Source organism: Hippocampus bargibanti, linkage group LG04 (genome assembly GCF_051943395.1).
Source record: "Hippocampus bargibanti isolate YZ-2025 linkage group LG04, ASM5194339v1, whole genome shotgun sequence".
Lineage (NCBI taxonomy): Eukaryota > Metazoa > Chordata > Actinopteri > Syngnathiformes > Syngnathidae > Hippocampus > Hippocampus bargibanti.
In genome coordinates, this window is record NC_142737.1 from 26,316,757 (window position 1) to 26,330,071 (window position 13,315).

The 13,315-nt window shown below is 44.7% G+C and overlaps 1 protein-coding gene across 3 annotated transcripts in view; it reads left to right on the forward strand.

Moving 5' to 3' along the window:
• Positions 1–262: 262 nt before the first annotated feature.
• Positions 263–13,315, forward strand: part of bicdl1 (BICD family like cargo adaptor 1) — a 31,862-nt gene continuing 18,809 nt past the window's right edge. For 2 of the 3 annotated variants that reach the window (XR_016114761.1, XM_088994924.1), the window contains exons 1-2: positions 664–1,164; positions 2,530–2,745. Coding sequence is in view for 2 of the 3 variants with exons in the window: in XM_088994924.1 (XP_088851050.1) it covers positions 799–1,164; positions 2,530–2,745 (582 nt within the window). In the remaining variant the exon portion in view is untranslated. Of the gene's footprint in view, positions 1,165–2,529; positions 2,746–13,315 lie in introns of all 3 variants that reach the window. The other variant, XM_088994925.1, reaches the window with a different exon arrangement.

Here is a 13,315-nt window from a genome sequence, read left to right on the forward strand (position 1 = left end):
CCTTCCATTTGTAACACACACAGACACGCGCGCGCTCAAACACACACGCACACACACACGCACACACACACGCACACACACACACGCACACGCACACACACGCACACACACACACACACACACACACATTCGTGCGTATGTCATTAAAAATTGTATTAACCACTCTGTTATGGTGAACTATAGCTCCCCAATGCTCTCCTCGTGCTCATAAGCAGAGGTCAAACAGCTGTGTGAGAAGCACCAAAATATGGCGCTATCATATTCAGCCAATGAGATGGCCACTTGTAACAGGTTGAATCTGACGTCACTGACGTGACGAGCGCGCGCATTCAATAGGGGCACGAGAAAAGATAGAGCGGGCGGCAAGATTTTTTTCGCAATGTCTCCGGAATAACCGGCTAAATGAATGCTAATGCTAAATGGAGGAACCGGAGCCCAGCGACCGGATGGAAGCACCGCGACAAAATGCAATGGAGAACTCGTCGATGTGGATTAAAACCATGATAAAACATTTGTTCTCGCTCACGTTTGACACCAGCGAGTGAGTGAGTCGCAAAAGGGGTAGGCGTTGTTCGCAGTGATTCAGTCTCAAACGGAGCCGGCTGCAATTTAACGACGAGGACGGGTCTTCAACAAGGATGGATGAATTTTCTCTTACATGCCAGTATGGCCAGCCCAACCCGGTTCTTTCGGGGTGGGGTCATTGGTCTTAAAAAAGAAAAGAAGAAAAGGAGTAAAAAAGCAGTCGGTTCCTCTCTGGCGGCTCGTCCTTCGCCCTGCCGGCCGTGGAGTTGAGCCATGTCTGCATTCTGCCTCGACTTGAGCACCTCCGGCGTGGCTTCAGCACCATTGGAGCTGGACAGCGACTCCATGGAGCCGGTTCACGAAGCCGGAGGCTTCCCGGCACACCCGCTGCGCCACGCCGGCTCCGGCTGCGGAGGCCTCGGCGTGGCTTTGGAGGAGGAACTGGCCATGCTCAGCGACGAGCAGGATCAAGCCGAAGCGTCCTCGGCGGACCTTAATGCCGACTTGATGTCTCTCATGCGTCAGAAGGAAAAGGATTTGCTGTTCGCTGCCAAACTGGGCAAAGCTTTACTCGAAAGAAACCAAGATCTGACGAAGCAATATGAGAAAATGCACAAAGACCTGCATGACAAATTAGAGGTAATGCAAATGATTTATCAACAGATAATGCTCTTAGATCTCAATGAGTGATTTACAATGGACAAGGTTTGTTAAAAGTTATAGAATTGAGCATAGCGTCATTTAGAATCGATTTTCTTTTGGGGTTACTGTATTTACTTGTAAGTGGGAATGTACTTCAGTTCTGTTTTGTTTTTTTTGTTTAACATTGTGCAACAACCATGACAAAACTAATCTCGAAGCGAAAGGATATGTATTAAATTGAGTCCAATTTATTTTAAAAAAAGTTATCTGAAGGCACTTTTTCACATCATTCTTTGACAGAGGTGGCCATCTGCGTTGATTTACTGGTAGACCTACTCACCATGACTTTAGTCAAACTTCTGTTGTAGTTTATCCTGAATTGTATTACTGATCACCTATTTAGTATTTTGTGGAGGATTGGTAAGGGGGTCCCCCACTCAAGCTAACGTGTAGACTGAGAAAAAATTGCAAGACTAATCCCCTCACTGTACACAGCTCACAGAATCTACTGTACATCTGTTCACCCCTTTGATCCATATTCATCCTCGTGATGCAGCTCGGAATTAATCTGCTTGCCGAAATCGGAGCCATTGAAGTTGTTTTGGGTTTTAACTTGTTTTGTTGCATCTGTTTTGAAAGTCTTTGTTTAGCATCTACTCCATTATATCCAGACAACAACCAATCCATCTAAATTATGAGATAGCCATCGGTAGTCTCCAGGTGACCGATTGGTCATTTCTATGAAGAGACAAATACACTCTTTGTTCAAATATTTAAAAAAAGAAACATTAAGGGGAAACAGAAAGACTTAAGTGTCAAGTTCTAGACCAAAAGATACGTTTGTCATCACCCTTCCTGACGATCCTCATCAGCACCGTGTATGAAATGACAAATGTGTACTTGTTTTGGGAAAACAAACATTTCAATTTCTGTAGAAAGACTGCATTTTGCTTAACATTCTGTTCTGTCATCATTTTCCTTTTCTTCAGACACTCCAAACTGTGATGAACCATCTGAAATACAGTGTGCTATATACAGTGTATCGATGAGAAGGTTTCTTCAGCCGTCATCTGTACAAAAGTGAAGGTTTCGGACGTTTCGCCTCCTACCCAAAAGGGATATATAAATGGGGCCGATACGACCAGTCAGACTTTAGTTCGCTGACGAAGCCTCTTGGATAGGAGGCGAAACGTCCGAAACCTTCACTTTTGTACAGATGACGGCTGAAGAAACCTTCTCATCGATGGACCACTCCTGTACGACTGAGAGCTTACACAGACGTATATACAGTGTACAAACGTTTTCACGGACGATGGCACTACAGATGTAATATCTAATCTTGTGCTACTTCTCTTCTGGCAGCACTTGGAGCAGGAGAAGCATGACTTGCGTTGGCGTATGGAAAACCGAGAGGGGGAGTGGGAGGGCCGTGTGGCCGAGCTGGAGATTGACATCCAGCAGCTACAGGGAGAACTGGAGAAACACCAGGTCCAGCTGAGAGAGGCTGACAGGAACAAAACAAAGGCCATCAGTGAGCTATCCGAACAAAACCATCGACTTCTAGAACAGCTTCGAAGGGTGAGAAATAGTCCTTTTGCGTATTTTTGTCTGCATGTTCAAAGTGTGTACTTCAGATGTGACACTTCAGGCGGCACGGAAGATTTAATTAGTCTGGGCTTTGTGTCACATGGCCTTAAGCGTCCTTCCACGCTACCGAAAATGCAGAGAAAGTACACGTGTTAAAGTGTTCCTGGGTGGGCTGTTGGGGTCTCTCAGCGGAATTCAAGTCTGCCTGCACGATATAAGATGTGCAGCCAGGTGCACAGGGGGACAATTTGCATTCAGCTGGTGTTCATACTCCAAAGTCGTCAGTTTGAAAAGGTTTGCCCTACACACTGAAAAACACTATACATTGACAGGTACTCCATAGCAGTAATAATGAATTGTATTGGTAGAAAGTAGTATATTAGAGAGTATTACAATATTACAGAGAAATAAAGTTGATGAGCCATACAATGAAACTCTGGGAAAGAGTAGTTGAAGCTAGACTAAGAGCAGAAGTGAACATTTGTTTGCAGCGGTATGGCTTCATGCCAAAAAAGAGTACGGCAGATGCAGTGTTTGCTTTAAGAATGCTGATAGAGAAGGTCAGAAGGAATTGCATTGTGTCTTTGTAGATCTGGAGAAAGCGTATGACAGGGTGCCCAGAGAAGAGCTGTCGCGTTGCATGAGGAAGTCTGGAGTCACGGAAAAGTATGTCAGAGCGGTGCAAGACATGTATCACGACTGTAAGACAGTTGTGAGGTGTGCTGTCGGTGTGACTGAGGAATTCAAGGTGGAGGTGGGACTCCACCAAGGGTCAGCTCTGAGCCCCTTCTTGTTTGCTCTGGTGATGGACAGGCTGACAGACGATGTTAGACAAGAATCTCCTTGGACCATGATGTTTGCAGATGACATTGTGATCTGGAGCGAGAACGGGGAACAGGTGGCGGAGAAACTAGAGATGTGGAGATATGCCCTGGAAAGGAGAGGAATGAAGATCAGTCGCAGCAAGACGGAATACATGTGTGTGAATGAGATGGATCCAAGTGCAAGAGTGATGCTACAGGGGGAAGAGACAAAGAAGGCGGAGGATTTTAAGTACTTGGGGTCAACTGTCCAGAGCAATGGAGTGTGTGGAAAAGAGGTGAAGAAGCGTGTCCAGGCAGGCTGGAGCGGCTGGAGAAAAATGTCAGTTGTGATGTGTGATAGAAGGGTTTCAGCTAGGATGAAAGGAAAAGTGTATAAAACAGTGGTGAGACCAGGCATGATGTTTGGACTGGAGACAGTGCCACTGAAGAAAAGACAGGAAGCAGAGCTGGAGGTAGCACAGCTGAAGATGTTGAGGTTTTCTTTGGGAGTGACCAGGTTGGATAGGATCAGGAATGAGTACATTAGAGGCACAACTCATATTAGAGGCTTTGGAGAGAAAGTCAGAGAGGCCAGACTGAGATGGTTTGGAAATGTCCTGAGGAGAGAGAGTGACTATATCGGGAAGAGGATGCTGAGCCTTAAACTGCCAGTCAGGTGACCGAGAGGAAGACCGAAGAGGAGGTTTATGGATGTGGTCAAAGAGGACATGATGGTAGCTGGTGTGAGGGAAGAGGATGCACAAAACCGGGATAGATGGAGGACATTGATTCGCTGTGGCGACCCCTGAGGGGAAAAGCCGAAAGGAAAAGAAGATTGGTAGAAAATTCCAGGAAAGGTTTGCAAATACTTGACTTAATGGCTGATGAGAGATAAGAACTGGAAGGCGTGTTAAAATTGAACTCGGAAGCATCGCAGATGGCAAACTGTGGAAAGATACTAAAATTTGCATCTTACCTCATTTAATTTAAAAGATTCTAAACGAGGAGCACTCTAAGGCAGGTGTCGGGAACCTATGCCACGCGAACCATATATGTCTCTTTTAATGATTGCATCTGGCTCGCCGATAAAACTTAATATATGTTCTCGCTTTTTCGCTGTTCATTTCCTGTTTGGGCGACAGCACAATTTTGATTGGATGATATTGACCTATGGGTGTTGATGTCGAAACAGGTAAACATCCCCTTTCAAATAAGCCTGACAAGTAAAAACAAAACGGCGAGTATCGTACACTTCAGGTTGAATGGACGGAAGGATTCGCCTTTATGGAGAGAAAATGTTCTGCTGTGATTCTAATTTGCAATGAAACAATACCATGAATGAAACAGTTGAGTATCAGTGGCACTTTGACAAGCCCCATGCTAATGTTAGCAACAATATACTTATGTGAGAGACAGCAGAAAACAAGCGTGCAAGCTCATGAGCAGTGTGCAAGCTAGCTAGCAGTAGCATCGCCTATGTACCCGGCAAGTTGATTTTTATTCCGATTGTTTGGCTGGATTTTTTTACCAATCATGAGGAATGGAAAACTATTCATATTAATGGTATTATCAAAAAGTTATGGGTATTTTAAATAATATATACTGATATTTTGTTGAAATCACGTGCGCTTTTGCGTGCGCGTGGATGCGTGCGAATGTGTGTGCGTGTGTGTGTATGGCTCTCACTGAAAAACATTTCTAAATATTTGACTTTTATGGCTCTCTTAGAAGGTTCCCGACCCGTGCTCCAAGGCCTCATGTGATAATTGTCATGTTTCGGTTTGCGACCAACGGGTAGCACTGTCGGGCCCCACCTGCAGCTGCACAGGTGTTGGTGATTTTAATCAGTGGCAGTTCAAAGGACTCCTGGCACGACCATTCAGTGTCGGGTCATTGTTTGTTTCATCCTGTTAGGTTTGTTTCATCTTGTCATGTTATACTCATGATTTTGTTTGTTACTTTAGACCTTTTTTTTCCTAATGACTTTGTTGTTTGAGTTTTTGTTCCTTCTGACTTTTTTGGTGTCCACCACCACTTTGCAAATCGTGACAATAATATTGTAATATTCAAATCCAAATGTCTTTTCCATCCAAAATTACAACAGCAGTGCTAACTTCATCATTTCCAGTTTGATATTTTGTCGCTGAAGGTAGCTGGAGGAAAGCGACACAAGCACGAGCAATAACACAAAAACTCCAATAAGGGAGACAATAGCTGAGATTGAATTGCTTATCCTCAACTGGCAGGCACACATCCTGACCACTAGTACACAATTCTGTCACTTTACACACATAACAACCCCCCTGCGCGGCCTGTGTGCGCACACGCACGCACGCACATGCAGACAATTTTGTTGGAATTCCGAATTGATAATAATAATAATAATAATAATACATTTAAATTAACCAGTGCCTTTCAAAGCACCAAAGGGCACTTCACAATAAAAAAAACAATGGAACAATAAACACTAAAACAATAAAACCATAAATAAAATTATAAATTACAAAAGAGCTGATTAAACTAAACTATTTCAGATGTCGGCTGGAAGGGAGTTCCAGAGTTTGGGAGCAGAGCGGCTTAAAGCTCTGCACCCCATTGTGTTAAGGCGGGCAGAGGGCAGATAGAGGTGGAGGGTGGCTGAGGATCTGAGGGAACAAGAGGGGACGTCAGATAGGTATGGGGGGGGGGGGGGGGGGGTTATGGATGGCTTTAAATGTATAAAGAAGAACAAGAAGAAGCCGTCGTGGCATCCTACCCACCCTTGAGTAAAGTTGTGATGTCATAGTTCAGCGCAGAATTTGAGAATTCTTTGACCTGGCATTCTGCTGTCTTATCCTTACATGCCTGCCACCCACAGCAGAGAGGCCAGCAAAGGGTATAAATGCCACATGGCAAAATGCCGTTGACCTTATGTCCAGAAAAGATAGCATGCACAGCTTCATTTTTTTTTTGCAGTAATGTCTGTGTCGTTGTGTGTACATTTTTCCTTCTCCTGGGAAATAGTTGCTGCGGCATAGCATGAGCTGAGAAGACTATCCTGCATTTTAAATTCTAGCTTTCTTCAGGGATTCCTCTCATCTTGGCCAAATACTACTACTACTACTACTACTACTACTACTACTCCGCCTCTTCCTACTACAATAATAATAATAATAATAATTGTAATAATAATAATAATAATAATAATAATAATAATAGCAATAATTATTATTATTACCAGTGCCTGTTCAAATGGCTTCATCATATTTTATTGAAGAGTGCAGGACCAATGTTGCTCTTGTTGCGCTCTCCACTATAGTAAGGGAGATACGGTGTTGTGGGATCCAGAAAAAAACCACAAGACAAGCAATGTGATACGTCTTGACTCAACAGTGGTTTACTTCGAATGCCCCGATCTAATGCAAACGTACGCGCACAACAATTTCCGGTCCAACGATCTAAATCGGTCCGACACGAAACATGAACCGAAGCAGGCGTTCCATGTTTAAATAAACATTTTCGATATATATCATTTGTAAACCAAGAGAACTACGCGAATGTAACCAAAATAGGAAATACGATAATTTACAACCTGTCACATACTCCCCCTCAAAATAGATGTTGTCCCCAACATATGTACTAGTAAATACATAAATACGCTGGACGACGTGCCCAAAACAATGACGCACGGTAATATGAACTGCATCCAAATATGAACTATAATAATGAACAGTTTACAGACTGGAACTCTTTTCATACATTCTGTTTACATTATAACAATCAACAATTCACAGACTGGAACTCTTTTCATACATTCCGTTTTACTTATACAGGGCTCATCGGGGTCTTCTTGTTTCCATCTCACTGTTCTATTAAACCGAAGTGTCGATTAACCATTTCTGTAGTATTTCGTGGCATAATAGGGGTGTGCGCCATACATCCAAGGCATTGTCTGTTCACCATGATATGGTACTGTCCCTACATTGTAGCAAGATGGCGAACCAAGGCGATCATACGTGAATACCTTGGGTCTCCTGTGTTCTCGTCGTGGCCGTTGATTTCCCCCAATATCAGGATTACTGGGGGGTGGCTGGGGAAAAGGGGGACACACTGTCACAGGTGGATCATTTTCCGGACCAATGTTGCCCTCCTGAGATTGGTCAACTTCCGCAGCTCCCGGCTCCGTCCCCGGCAGTTCATTCCCCAGTTGATTGTCATCATGGTGGGTTGTCTCCACAAAGCTCACGTCCCGCGGTTCTGGTGAGTCTGGTCGGGTGCTCTGGCGATGCAACACTGGATAATACTCATCCTCCTCATCATCCTCTTCCGGATCCATTTCCGGCATCTTGTTCGGTCGTTGCCGAGTGGACTTTTCCTTGGACTGGGACTGTAGTGAAGTCTCTAATGGCAAATGATCACATGGCAGCAAGAGATTGCGGTGGAGTATCCTAGATCTGCCCTTCCCCCTCTCAGGTTTCAGCTCATAAACTGGAATGTCTTGGCTGACTTGACGAACCACTGTATGAACAACATCCTCCCAGTGGTTTCTCAGTTTGCCTGAACCTCCACGTGGGGTTAAGTTTCGAACCAGAACACGATCACCGGGCAACAGGGTAGAATACTTTAGTTTACTGTCATATAGTCTCTTACTCCTGGCAGCAGCTTTGTTGTTATTTTCTTGCGTGATCGCATACGCTTCCTCCATGCCCTGTTTCCACTTCTTCACATAGTCCTTCTGGTTGGTTTCACCCTGGTTCGAGTCTGGATTCAAACTAAACAACATATCAACTGGCAAACGTGGTGAACGTCCATAAAGTAAGTAAAAAGGTGAGAACCCTGTCACCTCACTTTTGGTACAGTTGTAAGCATAAACGAGTTTGTTTAGTGAGTCTTTCCAGTTACTCTTTTGTTTCTCTGTCAGTGTCTTTAACATCTGGATCAGTGTTCGATTAAATCGTTCAACTTGTCCATTTCCCTGTGGATGGTAGGGGGTTGTCCTTGAACCCGCAACCCCACAATATTCCTTCAGTTGAGCAAAAAGTTGATTTTCAAATTCACCACCCTGATCATGGTGAATTCGAAGGGGGAACCCAAACTTTAAAGCATAGTCATTAAAGATTTTGTCTGCCGCTGTTTTGCCAGCTTTGGACGTTGTAGCATAAACTTGAGCGAAACGTGTAAAATGGTCTACTAGCACAAGCACGTATTCATAACCACCCTTACATTTGTCAAGATGCAAAAAGTCAACGGAGACAAGTTCAAAAGGCTGAGTAGTCACAATATTAGTAAGAGGGGCTCTGGTCTCACGGTTGGGCTTTTTGTGTTTTAGGCACACACACTCTCTCAGTACATAGTCCTCTATTTCTTTTTGCATAAAGGGCCAGTAAAAACGATCCCTTACAAGGGAAAGAGTCCTTTCTACACCATGGTGGCCCATTTCATCATGCAGCTCTTTTAACACTGTCACCTTGTGTTTTTCAGGAAGCAGTAGTTGGGTTCTGTTTGCCGTTTTTCTGTACAAAACACCTCTGTCATTAAAGTGTAGCTTGTCCCATTCCCTCACAAGACAAACAACTTGAGGACAATGCTTTCTTAGTTCAGTACCTAGCGGTTTCGTCTCCGCCAGTTTGTATCTAATAATATGTCCTATAATGGGGTCAGTCTCTTGATCTAGCTTGATCTGTCCAACAGTCAATGGGGCTATCGGTGTGTTTAGTGACACCTCGGCACACATAGCTGAGATTCCCATAGACCAAGCTGCACTAGACTCGTTCTGTTGGTCAACCGCTTGTACGGCAGCACTCACAGCATCATATGACATTTCTTTTGTACATCCGTCCATATATGTTACCATATCAAGGGGCATCCTAGATAAACTGTCTGCATCAACATTTTCCTTACCGGGACGATATTTAACAGTAAAATTAAAATCAGAAAGTTCTGCGACCCACCTGCACCCAGTTGCATTTAACTTAGCAGTCGACGGTACATACGTGAGTGGATTATTGTCACTATACACAGTGAAGAATGGTGCATAGTACAAATAATCACGAAACTTGTCTGTGCTCGCCCACTTAAGCGCCAAAAATTCCAACTTGCCCGAGTGTAAATTATAATTCTTCTCAGCTGCAGTTAATGTCCGAGAGCCATAGGCTATCACGCGAAGTTTGCCATTTTGTCTTTGGTACAACACAGCACCTAAACCCCGGTTAGAGGCATCTGTATGCAAAATGAAAGGATGCGCGAAGTCAGGAAAACCTAAAACTGGTGGTTGAACTAAACAGTCTATTAGCTGCTCTAACACTGACTGATGCTCATCACTCCACTCAATACGTGTGTTGGAAGACACACTGTTATGTCTCACTTTCCATTTTTGTCTTTGATGCTGCTGAGTCTCAACATTCAGAGGGGCTTTAAGCAAAGCATACAAGGGACTAGCGATACAAGAGAAATCTTTGATGTATTGCCTATAATAGCTTAATAGTCCCAAAATGGCTCGAAGCTCACCGACAGTGCCTGGCTGCTTGTTTTTCAGGGCACGCACTGCTGCTGTATCTGCCGGGTCCATTCTGCTCCCCTCAGCAGAGACAATCCTGCCGAGGTACCTCACTTCCGGCTTAAAGAGGTCACACTTTCGGGCTTTGAGTTTTATTCCATTTTCCCTGAGACGTCGCAACACTCGTCTGACGTCCTCAACGTGGTTGTCAAATGTCCCGCTGAAAACAAGAATGTCATCAAGATAGGGGACACATATTTCGTCCCGTAACCCCTCCAGACATTGTTCCATACACCGCTGGAACGCTGCTGGTGCATTCATGAGTCCAAACGGAATTCGAATCCATTCATAAAGGCCCCAAGGGGTCACGAAGGCAGTCAGGTGTCGGCTCCCTTTGGACATGAACCCCTGGTGGTATGCTTTGCCTTGGTCCAGCAGCGAGAAGATGGTGTTACCCCCAAGGCTATCCACCACGTCCTGTACCCGTGGGATGGGGTGCCGGTCAGGGTGTGTTTTCCGGTTCAGCTCTCTGTAATCAATACATAAGCGCAGTGTACCATCTTTTTTCCTGACACAGACGACAGGGGATGAGTAGGAGGAAGTGGACTTTTCCACCCACCCCTGCGCTATCAAGTCCCCTGCGCTATCAAGTCCTGTAAATAGTCTTTCACCTCTCTGTACATTGGCTTTGGGACAGACATATATGTCTTTGAAACAGGCTCAGTGTCTTTCAACAAAATGTCCATTTGTAGGTTTTCCACACACCCTATGTCGTCGTCCGATTTTGAAAATGATGCCGATTCCTCTCTCAACATCTGCTGAACGGTCTTTCTTTTATCTTCGTCCAAATGAGAAAGATCTATTGGGGGGTCCCACTGCTCACTGAGAGCGATGGTGGTATTCTGGACATGGACCTCATTGACAACCACTGAAGGAAGGTCCCTTTTAAATATGTTAGCTGGGTAGACAGACCCTACCGACTGCACTGTACCAATAATAGCCTTTACTGGAAACCTAATATCATGATTAGTAGGGTTCTGGACACTAACAACTATCCTAGGGATGGAACCTGCCTTAACTGAGACCAACGAGTCACAAAGCTCGAGGCCATCTGGCCACTGTGGGTTTTCACTTGGCTCAAAAACCAATGTAACATCTTCCTTAAAGGGCTTAGCCTGTACTTTGCATGGAATAATAAGTGAGCTATGCCTGGCTATAGTGAATCTCTCATTTGTTGTTTTTACACGGTACTCATGTGCTTGTCCCAGACTAACTGCTTTTATGAAAGTGGCAGCTTTATTGCGCTTAAGGTGGGGAAAAGCTAGTCTAACCGATTTCAAGAGCTTTTCTGTATCCCCTGTTTGTGACTCATTAGAGAGGCTATCTAACACAAGACGCTCAATGACATTAAACCCTATGATAGGACACTGTTGCTGGTCACCTTTTAGTACTAATACTGGTACAAGTAGCCCTGGATCATTAGCACCAAGTTTAAATGATATCTCAAGCCATCCTACATAAGGCATATCCGTTCCATTAGCTGCCACAATATTGAGAGTGTTATCAGGGTCAATAAGTTCATTCACATTTTTCAATGACACGTCAGGTAAGTTTGTTTGTTTCCATAACTCATCTACAGCACACACCTGGGACCCCGAGTCCCAGAGTGCTTCAACCCTTTTGTTACCCAAAAAGCACCGAATAAGACATTTCTTTCCCACTAACTCCCTGACCGAAGGTAATTTGCCACACTGGTTCTTATCTGTACGCTCGACAAATGACTGCTTATGTCTCTTCTGAACGGGGCCACGTGTGTGGGGCTTACATTCCATTTTCATAGCACCACTGTAACACTGGGACCTATCTGTCTCTGTGGTCACACCATGTCCCACTGGAGTAACCCTTTCTAGTTTAAAGCATGGTTCCTAGCTGAGTTCTGTGCTTTGCAGCCTGCTCTGAAATGTTCACTACTTCCACATTTAAAACAGTGCTGACAATATTCTTCACCTGTCTGAATACAAGAATAACACCTGGGCTGAGGGCGACGGGGCATGTAGTACTGCGGAGGGGCGAACCGCTGCTGGAACTGTGCTGCCCCCCTCATCGGCCTGGGCCCTGGTGCTGGGTGGTACTGCTGAAGAGCTGATGGGGAGTGCTGGGTGTAGTAGTGCCTGGCTGGTGGATCTACCTGATATTGTGAAGGTGGAGTGAAGGCGACCTGTTCAGGGTAGTGGTCAGGCAGGCGTTCAGGTCCTCCGCTGGTGGGCTGAGAAGTGGCTGTTGGTTTCTGAATAGTCTCTTTGATCTGGGACACTTCTGCACGCAGCTCTTTTAACAGCATCATCTCTGACCTCATCTCTTTGATCTCTGAAAGGAGTTCATTCGGCACAGTAACAGTATTCTGCTTTAAGACTGTCTTCTTCCCAATCGGGACTGGTGTGTCATCTACCTGGACAGTGTTCAGCGTTGTCACCCGTGCAGCAGCATTTTTCTTTTTTTCCTGTCGCTCTTTTTCATTTGCACATGCCATGTTTAATTTTTCTAACAGTACTTCATCTGATGTGGTGGTTAGCAGGAGGAAAGGTTGCATGTCACTCTTTACATTGTCACTCTGTAACCCCGTCAGAACTGTGTGCAGGAATAAACTCTGGACCAACGTGGGATCATACTTCACCCCTGATTCAGCTTCTTGAGATGCAAAAAGAATCCTTTGACGAAGATCCATTGCACGCAGTAGAAATTTCTGTGGGGACTCTTTATTAGTCTGCACTTCCGATGAGAGCTGCTTGTACAACTCAGTGGCTCCTCTCTCTTGATAGTGAGATCGGAGAATCCTTCGTAAAGAAGTTAGGGTAAGATTTTCTTTCCCTTCGAGGTAGCTTCTCAACTGCAGACCTGGTGTTATGGCACGAACCACTGCATCGATGATCTCATCCCCCTGGTAGCCTTTACTGAGCCCACTTTCTATCTGTCTGACCAAATTAGGAAATGTGAGTTTATCTTTTTGTCCGAGTTCACCTATTTGTCCAGATATTTTGAAATCTTTGCGCCAGGGGGCAGTGTCTGGGGGCACTATGCTTCTCTTTCGCACTGCATCCCGACCTTTTTCACTTGGTTTGGCTATTCCTGGTTCAAAATCTTTTATACTTTCAATCAAGTCCTTTATACGTAGCAAATCTGACATTCCTCCATCTTCTAGCTCTAATTCAGCTCTTTCAATGTAGGTTGACACAATATTAATTAGTTGGCCTCGAGTCTTTCCTGTAAGTTGCTCTCTTTCCAG